Source organism: Triticum dicoccoides, chromosome 1B (assembly GCF_002162155.2).
Source record: "Triticum dicoccoides isolate Atlit2015 ecotype Zavitan chromosome 1B, WEW_v2.0, whole genome shotgun sequence".
Classification (NCBI taxonomy): Eukaryota; Viridiplantae; Streptophyta; class Magnoliopsida; order Poales; family Poaceae; genus Triticum; species Triticum dicoccoides.
The window spans coordinates 482,959,285-482,985,935 of record NC_041381.1 but is presented as its reverse complement, the minus strand read 5'-3'; the positions used below and the strand labels follow the sequence as shown (position 1 = coordinate 482,985,935).

The 26,651-nt window shown below is 46.4% G+C and overlaps 2 protein-coding genes across 2 annotated transcripts; one reads left to right on the top strand and one right to left on the bottom strand.

Moving 5' to 3' along the window:
* Positions 1–1,231: 1,231 nt before the first annotated feature.
* LOC119342993 (uncharacterized protein At4g15545-like) lies at positions 1,232–5,423 on the top strand. The gene is made up of 9 exons (XM_037614232.1): positions 1,232–1,528; positions 1,705–1,773; positions 3,545–3,601; positions 3,741–3,801; positions 3,895–3,987; positions 4,082–4,300; positions 4,504–4,546; positions 4,798–4,876; positions 5,090–5,423. The coding sequence occupies exons 1-9, from the start codon at positions 1,232–1,234 to the stop codon at positions 5,180–5,182; spliced, it is 1,011 nt and encodes a 336-aa protein (XP_037470129.1). The 3' UTR covers positions 5,183–5,423.
* A 210-nt stretch (positions 5,424–5,633) lies between these two features.
* On the bottom strand, positions 5,634–9,257 carry LOC119307184. The gene is made up of 10 exons (XM_037583281.1): positions 9,060–9,257; positions 8,784–8,963; positions 8,124–8,699; positions 7,761–8,045; positions 7,478–7,600; positions 7,041–7,238; positions 6,708–6,943; positions 6,460–6,637; positions 6,065–6,370; positions 5,634–5,951 (listed from the first exon to the last, which is right to left on the bottom strand). The coding sequence occupies exons 1-10, from the start codon at positions 9,255–9,257 to the stop codon at positions 5,634–5,636; spliced, it is 2,598 nt and encodes an 865-aa protein (XP_037439178.1).
* Positions 9,258–26,651: the final 17,394 nt, after the last annotated feature.

Here is a 26,651-nt window from a genome sequence, read left to right as displayed (position 1 = left end):
TTCAGTATTTAAAATGTTTTATCTCTTAAATAAAAAATCCGATTAAAGATCCGTTTTCACCATTAAATTTCTCGCGACGAGATCTTCGAAACTAGATCTCATATCAATATATTTTGACGAATTTTTTTTAATTAAAAGTTGTCATGTCTATTGCACATGAATTGCCATGTTGTTTACACTGAAGTTGCCATGATATGTTTCAGCTATTTTCTTCTACATTTAAAAGTAAATTTTGACATATTATAAAACGAGGAATTAAAAAACTAGACTTGCCATGAACCATAAACTAAAATTGCCATGATACATGCACTTAAAATTGCCATGGTTCATACAAAAAATAATTTTCATAGTCAAAGTAGTGGAATTGCCATCATCAAAATACTAAAATTGCCATGCTCTACAAACTAAAATTGCCACATGGCAACTTTGGTTTAAGCACTATGGCAACTACAGTGTAAACATCATGGCAATTTTTGGGAAATGTTTTTTTCGTCGAAACATGTCAACATGGGGTCTAGTTTTGAAGATCTCGTCGGGACGGATTTGGATTTAATTTGTGAAAACGGATTTTTAATTTGATTTTTTAATTAGGAGATAAAACATTTTTAAGCCGAAAATCAAAAAGACTCTTTCTGATGTCATCTGTCCACACGTGACAAAATGAGTGGTAATGGAGGCACGTGTGGGATGTGCAAGATATCATACGTGTGAGCGTTAGTTTTTTTTTTTTAATTTTAGGGATTGCACGGTGAATCATCAGCACATGAGCCCTGCATTACCAAACGTGCCGAATAGCCATCCAAAGCAGTATAAAAATACAGCTCCAGCAATCCATGCACCGGCGCCGGAGTAACGGAGAGGCGTCGCCCGGATCCACACGCCGCCTCGCCGAAACGCGGCGAGCCTTATTACCCACGACCGAGGCGACCCCAGCCCAGACGCCCTGGCTGCACATCACGCACGGCACGCATCGAGAGCGACGAGGGAGGAACCGAGGAAGCCTCCAAAGCCCGACCCAAGCCCATGGCCTCCCGGTCGCAGCCACCACCACCACAGAAACCCCGCGCTCCCTCCCGTCCCGTGATCCTAATCCCCCGCGGCTAGCCTCCCTCTCCTAGATAACATTTCCACCATGCACCGGGGCAAGAAGACGAGGAAAACAGAAGAAGGGAGAATCAGGCGGTGGAAGTAGCACGACACGGAGGAGCCGAACCAAGGGAGCCGCCCGGTGATGTCGGACGAAGGGGAGGATGCGCCCGTGGCGGCGGTGGCGGCGGGCTTCGGGCTGCCGGAGGAGCTGGCGGCCGTGCTGCCGGCGGACCCGTTCGAGCAGCTGGACGTGGCGCGCAAGATCACCTCCATCGCGCTCGCGTCCCGCGTCGGCCGCCTCGAGGCGGAGGCCGCGGGGCTCCGCGCGCAGCTCGCCCAGCGCGACGACGCCGCCGAGGACCTCCGCGAGCGCGTCGAGCAGCTCGAGTCCGCGCTCGCGCTCGCCACCGACCGCCTCAGCCGCGCCGAGGACGACAAGGTAATTAAAGTTTGTCTGCAGCGAACTGCTGTACTAGTGCACTACTGGAATCCACCAGTACCGTTGGCTTCCTGAGCTTGGCTTTGTCTGAAAAGTGTTTCCAGGCCACAGCCTACAGTACGAATCATGAATCAACAATTTGATGCTTCTCTCTCTTCTCTCTCTTTTGGTTGCAGGAGACGCTGCTGAAAGAGAAGGCGACGCTGTCAAACACCGTCAACAAGCTCAACAGAGATGTCGCCAAGGTAACAGGACATACTGTTGCACTGCATTTTTAATCAAAATTCGAGAGATGTGTGCCTTCTATATCAATGACACAATCTTAAATTTATCGACATATCAGTTATAGGTAATATTCCTGACTTGTCGAGGTCACCTATGCCGAATGGTGTAGTCGTTACTCATGGCCTGGATTGCAAATTAATTTTTTTTTCCGGCAAAGGGTGGATTGCCAATTATATGCTAGTAAATCAACTTATTAGTATGAAAATACCATTGTTTTTAAGGCGTCCCGCCTTGGACGCTTAGGCGACGCTTAGGCGATAAGGCGCCCCCCAGCGCCTTACAAATATGCCCGCCTTAGGCGCTTAGGCGTCCGCCTTAGGCGCTTAGGCGTCGCCTAGGCGATAAGGCGCCCCCCAGCGCCTTAGGTCGCCTTACCGCCTTAAAAACTATGGAAAATACTACAAGTTCTCTCCTGCTGTAGCCTGTACAGAGGTTTGCTCTTTACGATTTCAGAGTCTAAAGATTGTGTGCTTTGCTTTCTGTTTGCTCCTCCTGCTTGGAGTATTTAACCAAAAACTACCACAATTGACGGAAACGTGACGAAAAACTACCACTTTACGTTTTTGTGCGAAAAACTACCACTTTTTGTCTAATCTTTGACTAAAAACTACCATGTCAGAAAAGCGCCCGATTCGCCTCTTCTAAACACCTTTCTGACAGGATGGGCCCACCTGTCAGCATCAATCTTCTTCCTCCTCTCTCTGGCATTTCCTCAAACACCTCACGTGCACTCCGCCGCTTTGCCCCCACCGGCCGGCAAGCCCCGCTACCTGCGCCACCTTTCTACGACAGCCTGCGGCGTCCGTCTGGCCGTGCGACGGCGCCATGGGTGGCTGCTACTCTGTCATCGCGGCCTCTAGGATGCTGGCCCGGAGGCGCGCCGCCGCCGCCATCATGCCCGTGGCCAGCGCCGCCGACTGCCCCCCGACAGCGACGCCAACAGCGGCAGCTGCTGCTGCAAGAAGAAGCGCAGGTCGACCCTGGGCGACGACGACCAGTGCGCGCCCGGCGGGGAGGGCTTCGCCAAGCGGTATCGGCTGGGCGCGGAGCTGGGGCGCGGGGAGTTCGGGGTGACGCGCCGCTGCGAGCACGCGGCCACGGGCGAGGCGCTGACCTGCAAGACCACCCGCCGCAAGTGGCTGCGTCGCGCCGCCGACGCCGAGGACATGCAGCGGGAGGTGGAGATCAAGCGGCGCATGTCGGCGCTGGAGGGCGCAGGCGGCGCCGTGGTGCGGCTCCGCGAGGCCTGCAAGGACGCCGAGGGCGTGCACCTGGTGATGGAGTTGTGCGAGGGCGGCGAGCTCTTCGACCGCATCTTCGCCCGAGCTCTTCGCCGGCAAGGAGGAGGACTCGCCGCTCAAGGCCATCGACTTCGTTCTCTCCGTCTACTTCGAGCCCGGGGAGCGGTTCACCAAGGTGGTCGGCAGCGCAGGTGGTGGGACTCGCCGGCCGGCGGGGGCAGAGCGGCAGAGCGGTGGAGTGCACTTAAGGTGTTCGTGGAAATGAGAGAGAGAGAGGAGGAAGAAGATTGATGCTGACAGGTGGGCCCAACCGGTCGGATTCGGGGTTAGCGCGGGTGAAGCGAGCGATTTCCCGAGTTGGTAGTTTTTAGTCAAAGATTAGACAAAAAGTGGTAGTTTTTCGCACAAAAACGTAAAGTGGTAGTTTTTCGTCACGTTTCCGTCAATTGTGGTAGTTTTTGGTTAAATACTCTCCTGCTTGGTTACGCAGCTGGAAGTTTTCAAGAAGACGCTTATGCAGTCACTTCAGGAAGATGATGACAAACCCGTAAGTTATCTGTATGTATATGTTAATAATGGTTTAATTCCTGCAAGAGCCCAACAATGACTCTGGAATTCTTCTCCTGATTTTTCTTAGAATACATCTGCATAGCAAGTAATTTTTCTGTTATAATACTTTCCTGTAGAACATTCCCAAGGCTAAGCTCACCGAAGCTTCGAGTTTCTCCCCTGCACCATCTCTTGGAGGTACTGTAGAATTTTCATGGTTCATGTGCTAAGTGTACTGCACGAGATCATATTTAGACCACAAGAATTAACTTGACTTGCGGATTTTATCAGACGACGATTCAGCATTTCCAACTTCTAATTCATCACAGTTGTTTGAAACTGCAAGTTCTGCTTCAGAGGAAAGTAGCCATGCTGAGCCAGACGGTACACTCACTAGCACTTCTCAGTTGGTTCACACTATTGAATGTGAACTTTTTCTCACTAATATTCAACAGATAACACCCTTTTACACTCACAGTGCCTAGGCCACCCCGCTCGCATGTATATATGCCATTGTACAACAGTACACCAAAGCTTACTCCTCCAGGCTCACCTCCAAGGGGTTATGCACCACTTTCACCACCAAGGAGACATTCAATCTCGATTGCGTCAATGAACAGGCTCGATGACAGGTCTTCGGTCTTTTCCAGTAGCAATAGCGCAATGACATCTCCATTTGACACACCAAGTCCAACAGGTTAGCTTTGATAGCTTGGGTAGTTAGATTATGTTATATGTAAAATACTTGCTTCCTTTATGTGAAAAAATATGAACACCTGGGTCTGTATAATCTCTAGAAGTTTATAATAGATGAATACAGCTGTGATTCTTAAGGACATAACGCTGGTTCATAAATTATCGGTTATTTATTCTGCTTAATTATTTGTGCATTTGTTTCAGGACGAACACGAGTTGATGGAAAAGAGTTCTTTCGCCAAGTCAGGTATATATATGTGTGTAAATGAGCTCGACTCTGGAACACACAGTATTTCGATCTGTCATTAGGCAGGAAGTGGATGTGCCATTTGTTATGTTTACCTTCCTTTTCTAATATACATGTAAATCATTGTTGGGTCTCCGCTTTTATGTACAATGCTTTCCTTTTCGGAGTACGTAAAATGTTTATGGCTATTCACTACTAGTACGGGTGAATACCTCTACTGCCCTCTTGACCTATACTTAACAACCATGCAGAAACCGCCTGTCTTATGAGCAGTTCAGCGCATTCCTAGCCAATGTGAAGGAACTGAATGCACACAAGCAGACCAGAGAGGTATACTGTTTCTCTGCTATGTATCAAGTACTCCCCCCGTTCCAAATTACTTGACTTTCATTTGTCTAGATACGAATGTATCTATACTTGTTTAGTGTCTAGATACATCCGTATCTAGACAAATGGAGGTCAAGTAATTTGGAACGGAGGGAGTATTATCATGTCCTTAAGATATTTTTCTGGTGCTCACTAAAGCTTTTCTGACTTCTGCAGGATACACTAAGAAAAGCTGATGCGATATTTGGACCTGAAAACAGTGACTTGTACACCATCTTTGAGAGTCTAATTACTCGCACTCATCATTAGAGTTCTACAATCTGTATCTTTTCCCATGGTTAACTGTGAGCCAGGTTTTACTGGCATTTGTGATTAATATATTTGTTATTTATTGTATTTAATATCTGTAGAAGTCACCTGCTATCATTGCAGATTTCGGATATATAGTTTTTAAAAATTCTTGTTACAGTCAATGTAAAGTCATGGATTGTCTGTAAGCTAGAACCTTTACATATTAATACAAATGCAGAAGTTTGCAATTTAGAGGCAATGCTTCTTCCCCTCTTAAATTTATGATGATATTGCTTACAAACGCAGACAACTCACAACTTGAATTCAGAAGCAAAACAAGAAATTTCCCTCTAGTGCCAGAATCAATGGAGCCCACCTATTTTTTATTTTATTTTGCTAAGACGATTAAATATTCTCTGCTCCAGGTGGAGCTTTTGGTAGTAATCTTTATTCCCTTTTAGCAGTACTACTATAAGAATTTGGTATGTTTAGGCCCTGAATTATCTGGTGGTCTGCTCCAAATTGCCTTTTGTTCTTCGAAGTTCGCAATAATGGCGGACTGCTTCTTGTTTGCTAAAGAATTCGCCAATCGATTGCAATATACATCACCATTGAAATCACTTAACACATGCACCATATTTGAACTCTGATTGCTGATCACAATCTGCCCATCTGTGCTTTTCGTTGTGTTGGCAACGACAGTTATTCGCTTGGGCATTACTGTGGATTTCAAGTCAGATCCTTGAACCATGTAAACCGCACCAAGAACTTCTCCCAAAAATATATCCTGAAAACATGAACATTTGTAGATAATTCTTAAATATGAAATAAAACTAATTTTAAGTTACACGGAGCATCAAGTGTGTGCGCAGGAAAACAAGGTGATTTGCAGTCAGTTACCACATGATGATAGAGCTTCTCTCTGCTCCGAAGTTCCTTCAATAATGAGAATAACTCTTGGGCAAACTTTGATTCAGGAGTTTGCTGAGTTTGCTTCAAGGCTTCCAGGACAGACCCAAATGATGCAACTTTTCGTTGCGCGGTAAGGGGAATGAGTGTGATATTCAGGTTGGATTCCAGCACAGTTTTTGCAGCCAGTGGATCAAGAAACATATTGAACTCTGCATATCTGTTCGTTGGAACAGTGAACACATTCCCCTTCTCATGGCCTTCATCTCTGATGAGCCCTCCAACAACATAAACTCTCTGTACATAGTCAAAATGTGTTTAGTAGAATCATTGTTGCGCAGACATCAGATCAAAACTAGAGGTCTGGAGATAGGGAACATACTGACCTCTATGACAGAGCTTGCATCCCTATCAGAGAGTGAAATGTTGGCCAAATTTGTGAGAGGCCCACTGGTAAGAAGAGTGATCTTGTCACCTGGATCAAGTTGCCTCCTGACGCACTGCCACACTTCAAAAGCCGATGGCTGCCGATGTTCCGGATCACCTGAGCTTTCAGGAGTGTACCTGTGTCAATATTCCATGCCATCGTCACATTTTTGTTCAAATGAAGTGAATGCAGATTTTTTTTCTTTACCTTCTAGGGCTTATTGGCAATAACCGAGCCAGTCCATACAATGTATCCGAGTCAACAAATCCACCACTGCCCAAGGGAATAGCATAGGCATTGTCGCAACCAAGGGTTGGGTTGCCCAATGCAGTGGTATCGCCAAGGCCAACTGGAATGTCGTCGCGGCCCATCATATGTAGAATGTCATAAACGATATCAATGGTTGCGATGTTTGCCCAGCCGTTGCCGTTGACCAAAACCGCCTAGAATATGTTAGTAAAGTAGTCCTTATTAGAAATTTTGCTGTTGCAATTTATGTCCCTTCAACAGATTTTCAATTAAGGTAATATTTTCCCTCACCTTTACATCTATCACTTCTCTTGGTGTCTTCAAGAGATATATAAGGGAAATAAAATCTCCAGGGCTCATGTCCATGTCAAAAATAACTGGCTTTCCCCTGCTCACGTTCATGAAATCTGGTTTATAAAGGACTTCTCTGTAAAATGGGAACTGTGTACTGATGTTAAAGCGACCAGATTGCCTAGGGAGATTTAGGACCTGATGAAGGAAAGAGTTCAGTTAGGGGGCAGCAGTTAAAATTTATGCATATAATTTCTCATACACAGTGTGAAGATTAATTAGTTAATGGTCAATGCCAAAATTGGATGCATACTCTCTTTTGAAGTGTTGATACGTGTTCAAACTATTTAATTTAATTTAAATGGTGCAATCTTTTAGATACTAAGTTCGCATGCCAATTGCCAATCATGCATATGTACTGCTTATATAGTGCTCACCTCTAGGAAGCTCTTGAGAAATTCCCTATCAAGCGTGCTATTGTTATCCGTGTTTGGCTTTGCGCTCGTGGCAACTCGAACCGGGACTCCTTCTGAACCAGCCACTTCCTTGGTGTATGCGTCCTATACATAAGGAGGAATGCAAGTTAAATGTCTGGTTTTTTGTTTTGCCTTTGAGACTTTTTTTATGCTTGTAAACTTTGCAATAATTGCCTGAGGGTTGTGTGCACCGATCGATGCAGAGGCCGGGGGGTCAACCTTCTTTTCAAAAGGAAATAAGTACCTGGCATCTTCCTGAGTTGCTTCCCTCCACCAGGCAGAAGCTATCTCTGATCCCAGTCTGGACATGGCCACTGTGAACTCCACCCTCCTTCAGACCAAACTTCGGTGTCTCACTGCCGTCGAAAAACGGATTCGAGCCATCGCGCACACCGTACGGTTTGTTGGAAGTGATGACCGTGATGTTCATATACTCTAGCTCAGCAAAGTCGTTTCCTCCATTGACCTCGCCATTTCCCATGCTAGAGATCGCCACACCGACAGTAAAGGAATCCCACAGGTAAAAGTCCTACAGTAACTGATGAATTGAGATATTTGTAACTAGGACGGACAAAATGGAAGAGTTTGAATTGAATTGAGAGCTTGCCGTGCTGCCATGGAGGCCGGGCGCGGGCCTTCTGCGTCTCCTCAGGACCTGGTCCAGCGTCTGGAAGCAGTAGCGCGCCTCGGGCGTGCTCTGCCATCGCCGGCCGAACTCGGCGAAGAACTCCTCCGTGACCGGGATGGTGTTGGTGGCGTCGAGTGGGACGAGAGTGACGGGGATGCCGGAGTGGAGCACCACGTAGGCGGCGAAGGGGTCGCACAACATGTTGAACTCCGCGAACGGGTTGGTGTCGTTGGCGGTGAAGAGGTTCCCCGGCACCCGCACGCCGCCGCCGGAGACGTAGACGCGCTCGACGTTGCGCCTCAGGTGCGGCTGCGCCATGAGGAGGAGCGCGGTGTTGGTCAGGGCCCCTAAGAGGAGAAGCGTTGTGGGGCCGGCCGACACCGTGTCCACCATCACCTGCTGCGCCGTGGGCTGCCGGAGCGGCTCGTACTGCCGGGGTCCCCGCGGGAGGAAGCCCCTCCGGACGCCGGAGTTGGTGTCGGTGTCCAGGCGCCCGTCGTGGCTTCCCGGGGGGATGGCCTGCCGGTACCGGCAGCCGCCCGCCGTTGACATGCCCTGCCGTGGACGTACGTACGTATTTTTACATGTTGGCAAATCTTGGTCGGCTGTCGATCAGTGTATTTCTCATGTTATCAGTACCTGGTCTATCAGGGGGAGGTAGCCACCGACGTCCCGGTGTATCTCGCCGGCGTCCGATATGCCTCCGTCGCCACCGACGCCGACGGGAATGTCGTCGCGGCCCATCATGTAGAGGATATCGTAGAGCTGGTTGACACCGTGGCCGGCGTCGATCCATGCGTTGGCGTTGATGGTAATAGCCTACGACAGACAGTGTGACCGATGCGATCAGCAGAACATTCCATTTCCAGCATGCATGTGAGCGCGGTGACGACGAGTGCCATGGCACCAAATTACCTTGACGTCCAGCTTGGACCGATCCTGCTTGAGGATGTAGAGCAGCGCAAATAGGTCCTCGGTGTCCATGTCCGTGTCCACCAGGATCCTCCTCGGCGTCCCCGCCCCCGCCGCGGCCACGCTGGCGACCGCAAAGAGGGACACCAGAGCCACAGCCGCCGTCCATGACCGTGAACCCTTCCTCCTCGCCCGCTCCATGAGAAGGAGGCGGTACCTCGAACTTGCCAGTTGGTGTCTAACTCGAGCTCGAGTGTGCGCCTCTTATGGGAGATGGCTCAGCCCTCCTCCCTCCTCCCCGTAGGCATTAATGGTAGTTTGGGCTACGATCGATCGGTTTCTGATGGTACGGATGGCACGAGGAGCAGTTTCATCACGACAGGGAAGGATTCGTGTCCGTCTATCGTATGGCCATGCGGGACTTGATCGTACTTTTTTCGGACTTCCGTGGTGGCCAGTGTCTACTCCACCTCTGTCGTTGGAGAGGCCGAAAATGACTCCACCGATCAGGCAAGTTGGGCGGGTTTAGAAAAACCGGGACCTTTCTGGTGTCCGGGCACGTTTAGGCAGACGGCCGGTAGTCACCGGTCATAAAAAAAATGTGATCTATCTCAAACCGGCCTGATCGACACCTTTTTTTTGAATAATGACTGATCGACACCTTTCATATCAAATTTAAATTTAAGTCGGGTAGAAGAAGGTCCGGACTCGCTCGTCATGTCAGTTCCGACAAGTAGGACCCACTGTTGGAAATATGGCCTAGAGGCAACAATATTATATTATTATATTTTCAATATTCATAGTTAAGAGTTTATATTTCATACAATTACTGCTATGATCCTGAAATATGTGATTCATTGGAAAACTCATATGCACGTGTGGAATGATAAACGGTAAACAATAGGTTTTCAGTCTCGCCTCTAAGACTGGCTAAGTGTTGTTGGTGATCACGTTTTCCGGATCTTAGGATGTTGTTAATGGTAACGATAGTCCTAAAACAACATTGAGGATATGACGTTAGAAAAACGATCATATTGAATCGACCCAATAGTTATCTGTTATACTATGTGATTACATCGTCTAAAATCATCTGTTATGACACAGAGTGTTAGCATGTGTTTTAGTTCCTCAGACCATGAGAGTGTCTCGGTCACTTCCTAATGGACGGTGGGCTTTGGTGTTGCTCAAACGTCATCTGTAACAAGGTGATCATAACGACAACTTACAGGCTCACCGGAAAGTTTGACAAGTGACCAGACAGCTCGAGAGTGGGATTTGCTCCTCCGACGATGGAGAGATATTCTTAGGGCCCTCTCGGTGTGACGGCATCCATCATCGTCTAGCCAGACTCAGGTGACTACGTCACGGGGATGCCGGAACACGTCAACGAGAAAGAAGAACAAAACCGGTAACCGAAGCAACGGTATAGTGAGCATAGTGATGACTCTGGAAGATACCGATGCACACCAGGTTTTGTAAAGTATCACGAAGCAAAGGAAACATCACATGATAACCAAAGGTTCACTCAAATATCATTTGTGTAATCATAGGGACTGGTATGGATGTCCACGGCTCCGCTATGGGTCATTGAAGGAAGGGGTTTCGTTCATGTCTATGATTTACCGAACCTACGGGGTCATAAGCTTAAGGTAATCATGATTTGCTGAGTGTTAGTGTGACGGGAGTGATGAGAATATATTTTTGGAATTGCTTCATTAATATCCAGAATAGTTCCGAGAGGTTCCGGAAGCGTTTCGGGGTCACCGGAAGGGTTTAAGTGAATATCAGGTAATATCGGGTGTTACAGATTAATATATGTAGGTGGAAAATATTTTCGGGGATATTAAATTATATATATAATGCTCTGAACATGTTTAGAACAAATATGTATTCAATTTAATATTAATGGGCCTAATAAGGTCAAGAGGTGTAACGCCCCGGATTCGATGTGCTAGGTGTCTGCCAGTTATTCGCCGTCGTTGCCATGTCATTTGCTTGCGTGTTGCATTTTGCCATGTCATCATCTGCACTTCATCTGCATTTCATCTGCATGTTTTTCAAAACTTGCATCCGTTGGGGTTCCGCCGGTTCTCTCCGTTGTCCGTTCCGAGTCCAGACACACTTGCACGCGCCCGCGGCACCTCCGAAATATTATTTTATAAGTGGCATAAAAATATTCTCGGAATGGGATGAAACTTGTCGAGCGGTCTTATTATAGTGTAGACAGGCCGCCTGCCAAATTTCGTCGCATTCGGAGTTCGTTTGACTGCCCAACCGTTAAATATATAACCGCGATATAGTCGGTCTAGCGTCAGACGTTTTCGGTATTCGGAAACTGTTGCCGGGCCTCTCTTTTCTTCTCTCCTCTCAGCCCGAGGCCTCTCATCACAGCCCGTCTAGCCCTCCTACACTTCCCCTCCGCTCCGGACCGTCCGATTATGATCGAACGGCTCCGAAACCCCCCTCCTAACCCCTCAAACCCTAGCCCCTTTCATATATGGACACCCTCATGCCATTTTGGGCATCTCCTAGCCCTTCCCCCACCTCCTAGCCCCTCCTCCTCAGATTCCACGCCGACCGAACCCAGCCCCGCCACTTGGCGCCGCCGCCAGCACCCTGCTGCCACCCAGGCGCTGCCACCTGTCCCCTCCCGCTCCTCCAGCCGCCCCCTACCCCGCGGCCCGTCGAAGCCCATCGTCAGGCTGCCCTGGGCCGCCGCCGGGCCCGCGCGCCCGTGCGAGCGTCGCCCTGCGCCCCGCGCCTGCGCTCCCTGGCTCCAAGATCCCGTGCGCCGCCCCTCCACGTGCAACCACCCCGCCGAGCGTCACCGACAACCAACTCCGGCGACCTCTGCCGCAGGTCACGCTGCCGCCCGGCCTCTCTCTCCCTTCCTCTTCTCCTTCCTCCCCTCACCAGCTCTCTCTCTCCCGCAGCGCCTCGCGCCGCCGCCCGTCGCCGTAGTTCATCGTCTGGCCCCGCCTCCGGCCAGATTCGGACAGGAGCGCCCGGATCCCCCTATCCCCGTCGTCCGCCGGCCCTCTGGACGCCGCCCTGCTCGTCGCCAAGACCGCCGCCTCATTCGTCCTCTGGTTCGGGAGGACGACGCTCCCTCCGCGCGTTGACCCCTGGTCGCGCTCCTCCTGGGCATCACAAGCAGGCCGGCCCAGCGCGCCCTGCCGGCCTCCCCCCTCCTCTGCAGATGGGCCAAGCCCATGGTAAGAAAACCCCCATCGCCTCCATTCCCTTCCATTGGCCCAGCCAGATTCGGCCCGCGTAGTTTTTTTCCCTGCGCTGCGAATTTGTCTATTTATCCAGTGTTTACATTTTTACAGAAAACCCCTCAATATCATGCATATAATAAACTCCACAACCGTGCATCAGATTAAAATGTTTTATATATGTAAAATGCTTAGAATTTCATCTAGTTTCATAATATGTCACTTTCATCCATGTTTAAAATTTTTAAAATGCTGTTTGTGTTAATTTGCTTAAATGCCATATTAAAATGATTTATTTCACAACTAAATAACAGTAGCTCGGTTTTAAATAAACTTTATATGTATTTGGGGTGGAAAAATGCCTAGATTAACTTGGTGCACTCATCTTGCATGTTTAACAACATTAAAAATATGGTTTAGGTCAGAACAGTACCAAATTCATTTTATGCACATGGGGATTTTCCGGAATTGTTGTTTGTTGTTTCCGGCCTCACTTAAACTTGCCTAGATAGGTAGATTAATTATGCTTCACCTCTTGCCATGTTTAACAACATTTAATATTGTTGTGTACCTAAAGGAGATTAAACTAAATATGTCCATGTGGCATTTTGTCAATATGCAACTCGTTGCATATTGAGCTCCACTTTAATTTGTAGTATTGTTTGTTGCACTTTACCATGCCATGCCTCATTAAACCGGACATGCATCATACTTGTTTGTGCTTCATGCCATGATATTGCTTGCGTGTTTACCATGTTGTTTGTTTCTTTCCGGTGTTGCTTCTTAGTTCCAGTAATGTTGCGATTGTGAGGATTCGTTCGACTACTTTTGTTCGTCTTCTTCATGGACTCGTTCTTCTTCCTAGCGGGATTTCAGGCAAGATGACCGCTACCCTGGATCTCACTACTATCATTGCTATGCTAGTTGCTTCGTTCTATCGCTATGCTGCATTACCTATCTTTTGCTCATCAGGCCTCCCAAATTGCCATGAACCTCTAACCTTTGACACCCTTCCTAGCGAACCGTTGCTTGGCTATGTTACCGCTTTGCTCAGCCCCTCTTATAGCGTTGTTAGTTGCAGGTGAAGTTGAAGATTGCTCCATGGTGGACAGGATTTTGGTTGGGATATCACAATATCTCTTATATTATTAATGCATCTATATATTTGGTAAAGGGTGGAAGGCTCGGCCTTATGCCTGGTGTTTTGTTCCACTCTTGCCGCCCTAGTTTCCGTCATACCGGTGTTATGTTCCCGGATTTTGCTTTCCTTACGCGGTCGAGTAATTTATGGGACCCCCTTGACAGTTCGCTTTGAATAAAACTCCTCCAGCAAGGCCCAACATTGGTTTTACCATTTGCCTCACCATCACCTATATTTCCCTTGGGAGTAATTAACCCAAGGGTCATCTTTATTACAGCCCCCCCGGGCCAATGCTTGTCTAAGTGTTGGTCCGAACCAGAGCCACTTGCAGCGCCACCTCGGGGAAACTCGAGGTCTGGTTTTAGTTGTACGTAGTGTTCATCCGGTGTTGCCCTGAGAACGAGATATGTGCAGCTCCTATCGGGATTGTCGGCGCATCGGGCAGTCTTGCTGGTCTTGTTTTACCATTGTCGAAATGTCTTGTAAACCGGGATTCCGAGTCTGATCGGGTCTTCCTGGGAGAAGGTATATCCTTCGTTGATCGCGAGAGCTTGTCATGGGCTAAGTTGGGACACCCCTGCAGGGTATAATCTTTCAAAAGCCGTGCCTGCGGTTATAGGCAGATGGGAATTTGTTAATGTCCGATTGTAGATAACTTGACACCAGATCCGAATTAAAACGCATCAATCGCGTGTGTAGCCGTGATGGTCTCTTTTCGGCGGAGTCCGGGAAGTGAACACGGTTTCTGGGTTATGTTTGACATAAGTAGGAGTTCAGGATCACTTCTTGATCATTACTAATTGACGATCATTCCATTTGCTCTCTTCTCGCTCTTATTTGCGTATGTTAGCCACCATATATGCTTAGTCGCTGCTTCAACCTCACCACTTTACCCCTTCCTTTCCCTTTAAGCTTTGCTAGTCTTGATACCCATGGTAATGGGATTGCTGAGTCCTCGTGGCTCACAGATTACTACAACAACAGTTGCAGGTACAGGTTATGCGATGATCATGACGCGAGAGCGATGCTTGCTTGTCTTGAGTTCTTCTTCTGCTTCTTCTTCGATCAGGGGATAGGTTCCAGGTCGGCAGCCTGGGCTAGCAGGGTGGATGTCGTTTGACTTTCTGTTTGTGTTTCATCCGTAGTCGGATGATGCTCTTATGTATTGTGATGTTGTATTCGTGTGGCATTGTATGCCTCTTGTATGTATCCCTACCTATTATGTAATGTTGATGTAATGATATCCACCTTGCAAAAGCGTTTCAGTATGCGGGTCTATCCTTGGTGGGTCCTTCAGGTTCCTTTTGGATAGGATCGCATATTGGGCGTGACAAGTTGGTATCAGAGCCTCGACCAACCATAGGAGCCCCCTTGATTGTTGGCCGTTGTTGAGTCTAGAAAGAAAACTATTTTTAGTCTTAGGATTATATATATCGGAGAGTAGGATTCTTTTTACTCCTCAGTCCCTTCGTCGCTCTGGTGAGGTCTCCTGAGGTAGATGTTTTGTCTTTCCTCTCCTCAAATTTCACTAAAAAAATTTAGGATCACGTGGGTATCTTGGAATCATTCCGATGGTTTTGTGACGAGAACATTGTTCTTGGTGCCTCCTGTCTATTATGTGGCTTTGACCCGAGGAGTTGAGCTCCGAGGTGTTGTCGTCACAATTTTATCGTTGCAGTTCTGGAATACCTGAGTTTTGCCGACATCGAAAATCTCTTTTATGCAGTTGTTGGTGAGATAACCTCGACGTCACCCAGTACTGGGGAGTTCGGGAGTATTGCCATAACTCGTATAACAGATGCTTTCCGAAGGTTGAGGTACACGATTTCCAGATTTTTCTTGGTTATGTGTTGATGGATGGATACAACTGGATGTAGGGATTGTTAGTTTTGGGTGAGATATATATTGCTTCCCCTGTATCCCCAACACCAGATTGCATAACCAGAAAGTTTCGGGAGTTTTATAGGTGGGATTCAAGTAACTCTAGTTTTATCTTTCCAACAGACACTTGATACAATATGGGGTCTATCATATGTTTGTTCCGGCTTATTCTGCAAGCCAAATCCTTTGTTTTGTTTTGGAGTTGTGGTATTCAAGTTTGCTTCAATGTCAAGTGTTGATTCCATACCTTTCAAGCGGTGTTCTCAAATTTCTATGAGAGTGCTAATCCTTCTTGTTTATCGAGATTGTCATGTCAATTCTTTCCAACCGGTGTGCTTCTCTTCAAGTGGATCCGATCATTTTCAACATCCGCAATATCATCTCTCAGTTTTTCCCAATGTTGTTTGTTTCATCCATCCCAAGTTGCCTTTGTTTTCCCGCCCTCCCACCCTTTTCTACAAGGACTCATATATTTTAATCAAGTATCCATTTATTCGTGTGAAGTCTCTTCACTCTTTTCAATCAATGTTCTTATCCGGTGATTCTCAGGAAGATACTAACGGAGCTTCAAGATCATCATTCTTCATTCTCGTATTCTCTCCGGTGGATTAATTTCAAGTTTCGGTGCTGATCATATCTCTTCCTGTTGTTTCACATATCTTCCCATGTGAATTTCTTATCCAAGGCTCTATTATTTATTCACCTCTCCCAGTTCATATCCGGAGTGCTAAAGATATCTCGGAAGATTCGTGCTTCCATTCTCTATCTGTTCAAGTTATTTTGAGGTTGTTATCTCATTCAAGCCATTTAATTCAACCGGTAAAATCCCCCCTTTCAATCAATCATTTCCAACGGTGTTTTCTTTTGAGTGGGCCCTAACCCACAGGTCTTTTCCCAGGATCTTACCTGACTCTTCTAATTTTCCCGGAGCTATTCCCAAATTCTTTTCCAAGTTTGACGTAAGAATGAATTATCATCAGTCATATTCCTTCTTCAAGATCGCTTTTAAAACATTTTCATCATTGGTTGAACATTTCTATTCTTCTTTGCTCCGGAGTGTCTCATAAATTGTCATGGTGGTTCTCATCTTCGTTCTCAACATTTGAAGACCGAAGAAGTGTTTCCTCTAAATCTTGTCCCTTCTCTCGAAGATTCATGGCTCTCTTAAATTCTTTTCACCCATCCGGAGCAATTCAAGAGTCTTTTCAGATTGATTCTCCGTAGCCCATCATCTTAGAATTATTCATTCTCAACCTTCAGCTCTCGTTAGCCAAATCTTAACGGTGCATCACTCAAGTATTCTCTAATCAGCTCGTGATCTCTTTGTTCTCTTGTATCAAATTCCCTCAGGTATCTTCATTCGTTCTCTAATTCTTACCGGTGATTCACCCCTTTACTTCGTTCGCTTTCAATTCTTACGGCGGTTTGTTCAAGATCCCTCTTCCTATGTTCTCATAATAGTTTATTCGTTGTTTCAATCCTACCGGTGGTTCGTTGAAGACCTTCGCAAGCTTACGCTATATCTCTCTCAATCATTTCTACGAGAATAAGTAGTATGCCAAATCCGTTGCTTATCATCAATTTAAAAATTGATGAAGGATACGCATAACGTAATTCTTATTATTGTTTCATCCAAGTGATCTAGTTTCTTCTTTCCAGAGTTATTCATCATGTCACATTTCTCGGTTTGAGATGCTTCATCTTTTCTTTTTCGGAGTTCCAAGTTTTCCGCATTACCGTCGCGAAGCTCCATCTAAATCATTGCAAGGCTTCACCTTGTGTTCTCAAATTCTCTTTCTTTGTTATCATCCTTTGATTTTATTACCAGAGTTCTCACGAAGGCTCAACATGGTTGTTCGTCAAGGATTTCTTTCATTCTCATTTTGTTCTTCAAGATTTCTCTCGGAGTTAAGATCCGCCAAGCTTTACTCTAAAATAAACATGGTGCTCAACACATGTTTTGTTTTGAGGAGCTCAAGTATTCTTCATCTTGCATTCTGAAGTGCAATTCTTTCTACCTTATCTTTTGTGGTGGTGTTATGTCACTCTTCACAATTTCCGTCATGGTTCATGATTCATATTATTTTCAAGAATGAGGTATTTTAAATCCATAAATCTCTTTGTTGGAGTTATCTTGGGTTATATTTCACCTAAAGCCTTCCATTGGGAATGTTGCTATTTGTGGTGCTTATCATTGATCCAAGCTTTCTCCATATCCTTCTCGGTGAAAGAGGTTTTTCATCTCTTCGTTGATCTCAAACAAGCAATTGTTTCCTTTAGTGGTCGGTTGTCACCTCATAATGTTGAGATGTTTCCATAAGCCCACTACAAGCTTATTCTTTTCGTTGTTGGTTTTCCAACAACTCCATTCAATCCTTCTTTGCAAGGATGCTTTCCAAGTTCATTTGTGGCAGAAATTGTCATTTTCTTCTCCGCCCCTTTATCCCAACAATCTAGCTTCTATTCTTTCGTTCCGGAGGCATTGTGATGTTGCTCTTTTCACTCATCATCTTTCTTTGGCAAGATCATGTTCTTCTCCTTGCTTCTCCATTTAACCGGAGTGTTGTGTCATCTCTTCAAGCTCTTTCATCTTATCAAGTTTTGCTTCTCTTTTCAAGTGGAGTGCTGTCTGAAATCTTTCTTACCCATTGTGCCATTTTTTTTTCAATAGTTCCGGAGGCAGTGTGTTGCTGATTTCATCAAGTATCCTCTCATCTTGTCAAGTTCATTCTCAACTTCTTCCATTTACAGTCGGAGTGCTATCAAAATTATATCATTCTTATTCATTCTTATCTCGTTTAACCAGAGTGGTTTCAATTCCTTCTTGTCCATTGTGCTCGTCATTCATGTCTTTGCAACCTTCAAGTTCTCGTAATGTTCCTTGTTCCTCTTTTCTAACAGATTTTTTGCAATCTCGTTCATCTCTGTTGTACTCTTTCTTTTATATTGCTCAACCTCTCAAGGTTCATGGTTTCACTCGTTTGTCGAAGAAGCAACTTAGTTTTACCTCTTCTCGTCCTCTTCCGTTTCTCCCTGGTGCCATCCTAGATCTCGGGACGAGATCCTCTCGTAGTGGTGGAGTGTTGTAACGCCCCGGATTCGATGCGCTAGGTGTCTGCCAGTTATTCGCCGTCGTTGCCATGTCATTTGCTTGCGTGTTGCATTTTGCCATGTCATCATCTGCACTTCATCTGCATTTCATCTGCATGTTTTTCAAAACTTGCATCCGTTGGGGTTCCGCCGGTTCTCTCCGTTGTCCGTTCCGAGTCCGGACACACTTGCACACGCCCGCGGCACCTCCGAAATATTATTTTATAAGTGGCATAAAAATGTTCTCGGAATGGGATGAAACTTGTCAAGCGGTCTTATTATAGTGTAGACAGGCCGCCTGCCAAATTTCGTCGCATTCGGAGTTCGTTTGACTGCCCAACCGTTAAATATATAACCGCGATATAGTCGGTCTAGCGTAAGACGTTTTCGGTATTCAGAAACTGTTGTCGGGCCTCTCTTCTCTTCTCTCCTCTCAGCCTGAGGCCTCTCATCACAGCCTGTCTAGCCCTCCTACACTTCCCCTCCGCTCCGGACCGTCCGATTATGATCGAACGGCTCCGAAACCCCCCTCCTAACCCCTCAAACCCTAGCCCCTTCCATATATGGACACCCTCATGCCATTTTGGGCATCTCCTAGCCCTTCCCCTACCTCCTAGCCCCTCCTCCTCAGATTCCGCACTGACCGAACCCAGCCCCACAACTTGGCGCCGCCGCCAGCGCCCTGCTGCCACCCAGGCGCTGCCACCTGTCCCCTCCCGCTCCTCGAGCCGCCCCTACCCCGCGGCCTGCCGAATCCTATCGTCAGCCCGCCCTGGGCCACCGCCGGGCCCGCGCGCCCGTGCGAGCGTCGCCCTGCGCCCCGCGCCTGAGCGCCCTGGCTCCAGGATCCCGTGCGCCGCCCCTTCGCGTGCAACCACCCCGCCGAGTGTCACCGGCGACCTCCACCGCAGGTCACGCTGCCGCCCAGCCTCTCTCTCCCTTCCTCTTCTCCTTCCTCCCCTCAGCAGCTTTCTCTCCCGTAGCGCCTCGCGCCGCCGCCCGTCATCATAGTTCATCGTTTGGCCCTGCCTCCGGCCAGATCCGGGCAGGAGCGCCCGGATCCCCCTATCCCCGTCGTCTGTCGGCCCTCTAGACGCCGCCCCGCTCGTCACCAAGACCGCCGCCTCTCTCGTCCTCTGGTTCGGGAGGACGACGCTCCCTCCGTGCGTTGACCCCTGGTCGCGCTCCTCCTGGGCATCGCAAGCAGGCCGGCCCAGCGCGCCCTGCCGGCCTCCCCCCTCCTCTACAGATGGGCCAAGCCCATGGTAAGAAAACCCCCAGCGCCTCCTTTCCCTTCCGTTGGCCCAGCCAGATTCAGCCCGCGAGTTTTTTTCCCTGCGCTGCGAATTTTTCTATTTATCCAGTGTTTACAGTTTTACAGAAAACCCCTCAATATCATGCATATAATAAACTCCACAACCGTGCATCGGATTAAAATGTTTTATATATGTAAAATGCTTAGAATTTCATCTAGTTTCATAATATGTCACTTTCATCCATGTTTAAAATGTTTAAAATGCTATTTGTGTTAATTTGCTTAAATGCCATGTTAAAATGATTTATTTCGCAACTAAATAACTGTAGCTCGGTTTTAAATAAACTTTATATGTATTTGGGGTGGAAAAATGCCTAGATTAACTTGGTGCACTCATCTTGCATGTTTAACAACATTAAAAATATGGTTTAGGGAAGAACAGTACCAAATTCATTTTATGCACATGGGGATTTTCCGGAATTGTTGTTTGTTGTTTCCGGCCTCACTTAAACTTGCCTAGATAGGTAGCTTAATTATGCTTCACCTCTTGCCATGTTTAACAACATTTGATATTGTTGTGTACCTAAAGGAGATTAAACTAAATATGTCCATGTGGCGTTTTGTCAATATGCAACTCGTTGCATATTGAGCTCCACTTAATTTGTAGTATTGCTTGTTGCACTTTACCATGCCATGCCTCATTAAACCGGACATGCATCATACTTGTTTGTGCTTCATGCCATGATATTGCTTGCGTGTTTACCATGTTGTTTGTTTCTTTCCGGTGTTGCTTCTTAGTTCCGGTAATGTTGCGATTGTGAGGATTCGTTCGACTACTTCTGTTCGTCTTCTTCATGGACTCGTTCTTCTTCCTAGCGGGATTTCAGGCAAGATAACCGCTACCCTGGATCTCACTACTATCATTGCTATGCTAGTTGCTTTGTTCTATCACTATGCCGCGTTACCTATCTTTTGCTCATCAAGCCTCCCAAATTGTCATGAACCTCTAACCTTTGACACCCTTCTTAGCGAACCGTTGCTTGGCTATGTTACCGCTTTGCTCAGGCCCTCTTATAGCGTTGTTAGTTGCAGGTGAAGTTGAAGATTGCTCCATGGTGGACAGGATTTTGGTTGGGATATCACAATATCTCTTATATTATTAATGCATCTATATATTTGGTAAAGGGTGGAAGGCTCGGCCTTATGCCTGGTGTTTTGTTCCACTCTTGCCGCCCTAGTTTCCGTCATACCGGTGTTATGTTCCCGGATTTTGCGTTCCTTACGCGGTCGGGTGATTTATGGGACCCCCTTGACAGTTCGCTTTGAATAAAACTCCTCCAGCAAGGCCCAACATTGGTTTTACCATTTGCCTCACCATCACCTATATTTCCCTTGGGAGTAATTAACCCAAGGGTCATCTTTATTACAGCCCCCCCGGGCCAATGCTTGTCTAAGTGTTGGTCCGAACCAGAGCCACTTGCAGCGCCACCTCGGGGAAACTCGAGGTCTGGTTTTAGTTGTACGTAGTGTTCATCCAGTGTTGCCCTGAGAACGAGATATGTGCAGCTCCTATCGGGATTGTCGGCGCATCGGGCGGTCTTGCTGGTCTTGTTTTACCATTGTCGAAATGCCTTGTAAACCGGGATTACGAGTCTGATCGGGTCTTCCTGGGAGAAGGTATATCCTTCGTTGATCGCGACAGCTTGTCATGGGCTAAGTTGGGACACCCCTGCAGGGTATAATCTTTCAAAAGCCGTGCCTGCGGTTATAGGCAGATGGGAATTTGTCAATGTCCGGTTGTAGATAACTTGACACCAGATCCGAATTAAAACGCATCAACCGTGTGTGTAGCCATGATGGTCTCTTTTCGGCGGAGTCCGGGAAGTGAACACGGTTTCTGGGTTATGTTTGACGTAAGTAGGAGTTCAGGATCACTTCTTGATCATTACTAGTTGACGACCGTTCTATTTGCTCTCTTCTCGCTCTTATTTGCGTATGTTAGCCACCATATATGCTTAGTCGCTGCTGCAACCTCACCACTTTACCCCTTCCTTTACCTTTAAGCTTTGCTAGTCTTGATACCCATGGTAATGGGATTGCTGAGTCCTCGTGGCTCACAGATTACTACAACAATAGTTGCAGGTACAGGTTATGCGATGATCATGACGCGAGAGCGATGCTTGCTTGTCTTGAGTTCTTCTTCTGCTTCTTCTTCGATCAGGGGATAGGTTCCAGGTCGGCAGCCTGGGCTAGCAGGGTGGATGTCGTTTGAGTTTCTGTTTGTGTTTCATCCATAGTCGGATGATGCTCTTATGTATTGTGATGTTGTATTCGTGTGGCATTGTATGCCTCTTGTATGTATTCCTACCTATTATGTAATGTTAATGTAATGATATCCACCTTGCAAAAGCGTTTCAATATGCGGGTCTATCCTTGGTGGGACCTTCGGGTTCCTTTTGGATAGGGTCGCATATTGGGCGTGACAAGAGGTGGAAGGAAACTTGGGCCAAAAAGGCCCAAGTGGGATAGTGCCTCCCTTCCCTAAGGAAGGGAGCCGAATAGGAGTAGGGGAGGAGTCCTACTCCTCCTCCCCTTAGTTGGACGCCCAGTTCTCAAAAAAAAGTTGGACGCCCCGTCCCTTAAAACAAAGTTGGACGATAACCCACAAATATAGGGGATCGCAACAGTTTTCGAGGGTAGAGTATTCAACCCAAGTTTATTGATTCGACACAAGGGAAGCCAAAGAATATTCTCAAGTATTAGCAGCTGAGTTTTCAATTCAACCACACCTGAAAAACTTAATATCTGCAGCAGAGTATTTAGTAGCAAAGTAGTATGGAAGTAACGGTAACAGTAGCAGTTTTGTAGCAATCGTAACAGTAGCAACGAAAAAGTAACTTAACAAAGATCAATATGAAACGAGCTCGTAGGCAATGGACAAATGATGGATAATTATGTCAGATGACATTCATCATGCAACAGTTTTAACATAGGGTGACACAGAACTAGCTCCAGTTCATCAATATAATGTAGGCATGTATTCCAAATATATTCATACGTCCTTATGGAAAAGAACTTGCATGACATCTTTTGTCCTACCCTCCCGTGACAGCAGAGTCCTAATGGAAACTAAGGGATATTAAGGTCTCCTTTTAATAGAGTACCGGACCAAAGCATTAGCACTTAGTGAATACATGAACTCCTCAAACCACGGTCATCACCGGGAAGTGTCCCGACTATTGTCACTCTAGGGTTTGCCCGATCATAACACGTAGTAGGTGACTATAACTTGCAGGATAGGATCAAGAACACTCATATATTCATGAAAACATAATAGGTTCAGATCTTAAATCATGGCACTCACTACTAGAAAAAAGGCTATAGCTAATATGGACATTAATGGCGCACCATGTATGTGGTGCGCCACTGCTCAGTGGCGCACCATGTATAGGTACACCATTAGTGTCCATATCACTAGTGGCACACCACACCCACGGTGCGCCACTACTAACATTTTTTTAAACTATGCGCCATTACTAGTTTTAGCTAGTAATGGCGCACCACACACTCTGTGCGCCATTACTAACAATTTTTTTTACTTTTTTTTCAAAACTAGTAATGACGCACCTTGGGATAGTGCGCCATTACTAGTTAAAACTAGTAATGGCACACCACAATCACGGTGCACCACTACTAACATTTTTTTTTCAAAACTAGTAATGGCGCACCACATACCAGGTGCGCCATTAGTAATCAGGGTTACTAATGGCGCATTCTTAGGAGGTGCGTCATTGGTAACCTGAGAGCAACTAGATATTTTGGACAACCACCCACCACACTCACTTTCCCCACTTCATTCTCTCCACCTCCTCCTCCAAGCTTGTCTCGGCTGCCTCCTCCTCCTCACCTCATTTGGACCATAGATTCACCCAAATTAAGTGGTTAAATTTCCTTTTTTGATAGGTAAGTAAGGGGAAAACTTTCTTTATGTTCTAGATCTACTTTTTTTCTCCCTCCAACAACGTGCACATGCACTTTTTATGGCCTAGATCTACGTATGTTTGTGGTGTTGCATATGTTTGTGTTTGCTGGTACCGGTATTTGAAATATGATAGTTGCCAATATTTTGCCGGAATGTTGATTCATTTCCATTTCGGCGAGAATTTGGCACTATGCATTCTTTTTGGTCCTATTTTTAGGCAAAGTCATGCCAATTTTTTTTGGTTCTAAAATATCGTTTTGCTCTACCCCGCCGGGAAATAGACGAGCCGTTGAAAAATAGACAAGCTGTTGAAAAATTGGAAAGAGTGCCCACCGCCGGGAAAGAAGCGAAAGGCGTCAGAGCCGGGAAAGAAGCGAAAGGCGCCAGAGCCGCTGCTAAAGGTATGGAAAACGAGGTCTGTTTTCTGGGACTTGCCGTACTGGAAGATCCTCCGTGTGCCTCACAACCTTGATGTCATGCATATCACGAAGAACGTGTGCAAGAGTCTGCTTGGTACCGTGCTCAACATGCCAAAGAGGACCAAAGATGGGTCGAAAGCAAGGGCAGACTTGAAATCAATGGGCATTAGGGAGGAGCTTCACGCTAATGATGATGATGATGATGATGATGATGAGGCGAAGGACATGGAAAGTCGTCGCAAAGGCAAAAAGGCCAAGAAGATCGGAAGTGACTGCCCTCCCACGTGATTCACTCTAAGTCAGGAGGATATCAAGCAGTTTTTCACCTGCCTCGTAGGAGTAAAACTTTATTACGGATACGCGGGGAAGATAAGCAGATACCTAGACTCAGCGAAGCAGAAGTTCAGCGGGATGAAGTCTCACGACTGTCATGTGTTGATGACGCAGATACTTCCAGTTGTAATCTCTAGGATCATGGACGCGCACGTCCGTGAAACGCTATTTGGCCTATGCAATTTTTTTGACGTCATCTCTCGGAAGTCGGTTGGCGTGAGGCAACTCAGAAGGCTACAGGAAGAGATCATGGTGATACTATGCGAGCTTGAGATGTACTTCCCGCCCGCATTCTTCGATGTTATGGTGCATCTGCTGGTCCATATCATGGAGGATATCATCCAACTCAGGCCGACGTTCCTGCACAACATGATGCCGTTCGAAAGGATGAATAGTGTCATCAAAGGATACGTTCGCAACATGTCACGTCCAGAGGGAAGCATAGCCAAGGGCTTTCTGACCGAACAGTGCATCTCCTACTACACGAATTATCTAGGCATCGAGAACCCTGTTGGTCTGCCCGTCAACAGGCACCTCGGCAAGCTAGCTGGATGGGGTCACCGCGAGGGTCGCCGCGAAATGCATGTCGACTTCAAGGGTCGACTCGCTGACTTTGAAAGAGCAAACCTAGTCGCTCTACAACACATAGACGTGGTCGATCCTTGGATGGTAGAGCACAAAACCTTTATTGAGAAGACGTACAATGACCGAGGCCAACAAAGGACGGACGCAGATATAATCAAAGAGCACAACTCATGTTTCACGCGTTGGTTCAAGGAGAGCTTCTGCCGTACCCTTTACATGAGGATTCTTCCGTGGAAGAAAAACTCATATTTGCCTTGTCACAGGGCGCCGAGCACAACCTGATGACCTATGAGGCGTACGATATCAACGGCTATACATTCTACATCGAGGAAAAGGACATGAAGAGCGATGATTATCAGAACTCCGGGGTAACGATGGAATCCTACACCAGTAACGACAAGGACAGATACTACGGAAGGATCGAGGAGATCTGGGAGCTGAGCTACGCTGGAGAGAAGGTCCCGATGTTCCGTGTCAGATGGGCCAAGAGCGTCCTAAAAGAAGACCGGTATTTCACCACCATGGTTATACCCGAAGCCAAATCCAAGACCGTGGGCGCAAACGTCACCGCCAAAAATGAGCCATGGGTATTGGCTTCCCAAGTGGACCAATGCTTCTTCATTACTGACCCGTCAAAGCTCAGTCGTGTTGTCGTGAGGAGAGGCAAAAGGAAGATCATCGGAATGCATGGAGTCGCCAATGAGCAAGACTTTGACAAGTACGGCGACCCGAAGATGGAACATGACAACGACGATGGAGTACCATACACCACAAGAAGAAGCAGGACCACCCTACCTAAAGGATGCCCGTTCAAGAGAAGAACTCCATTTGCGAATAAGAAGGGCAAGAAGATTGTGAAAAGATAGCTAAGATCGATTGTATTTAAATTGTAGTCTTCATTTCTCGATTGTATTTCGACATATGGAAATGGCATTTCTTCTCTTCTAGTCCTCTATCCAGTAACCTGTTTTGTTCAAAATAGTGGGGATTAATGTTGTCTGTACTTACCTTCCTTTAATATTTTGTAACTTCTCCATCACCGGCCAAGTTGAAGTATCGACCACTTTCTTCTTGGATTTGGAATTTTTGTTCTTCTCCCTCTTGTTTTGATGCAAATCATCATTTACAGGCACCTTGGGCTTCTTTGTGTTTTCTTCTGGTATCTTAATTGTTTTTATTTATGTTTATTCTGATAAAAAAAATTAGTAATGGCGAATCAGGAGAAGGTGTGCCATTGTTATCAAGGTATTTATGGCGCACACCTAGGAGGTGCGTCATTGATATACCAATTTTTATTTATGTTTATTCCGGTATTTTATTTTTCAGTGTTCCTTTTCCTGCTTAAATTTGAACATTTTTCTAACTCACAAAAAGTATTGAATTTGTTAATATTTTTTGAACTTATGAATATTTTTAAATTTCATGGGCATTTTTTGAATTCATGAATATTTTTTCAAATTTGATGATATTTTTTCATATTCATAAATGTTTTATCAATTCACAAATGTTTTGCAACGCAGGTATTTGAAAATTAGTAATAACTACTTATATTGTAACATTTTAAAGTTTATGATCATTTTCTAAAAAATTATTACATGCAACTAAAAATTCAAAAAAAGTTAGTAATAACGTACCAAAGGAAGGTGCGCCATTGCTATCACAGTTTTTATGACGCACCCGTAGAAGGTGCG

Excerpts from the sequence above, each read along its gene's own strand:
- LOC119307184 (XM_037583281.1), bottom strand. The coding sequence starts at position 9,257 with ATGGAGCGGGCGAGGAGGAAGGGTTCACGGTCATGGACGGCGGCTGTG. Across the intron at positions 7,239-7,477 it reads TTCTCAAGAGCTTCCTAGAG|GTCCTAAATCTCCCTAGGCA; the intron begins GTGAGCACTATA and ends TTCCTTCATCAG. Across the intron at positions 5,952-6,064 it reads AGAAGCTCTATCATCATGTG|GATATATTTTTGGGAGAAGT; the intron begins GTAACTGACTGC and ends TCATGTTTTCAG.
- LOC119342993 (XM_037614232.1), top strand. The coding sequence starts at position 1,232 with ATGTCGGACGAAGGGGAGGATGCGCCCGTGGCGGCGGTGGCGGCGGGC. Across the intron at positions 1,529-1,704 it reads GCCGCGCCGAGGACGACAAG|GAGACGCTGCTGAAAGAGAA; the intron begins GTAATTAAAGTT and ends TTTTGGTTGCAG. Across the intron at positions 3,988-4,081 it reads TAGCCATGCTGAGCCAGACG|TGCCTAGGCCACCCCGCTCG; the intron begins GTACACTCACTA and ends TTACACTCACAG.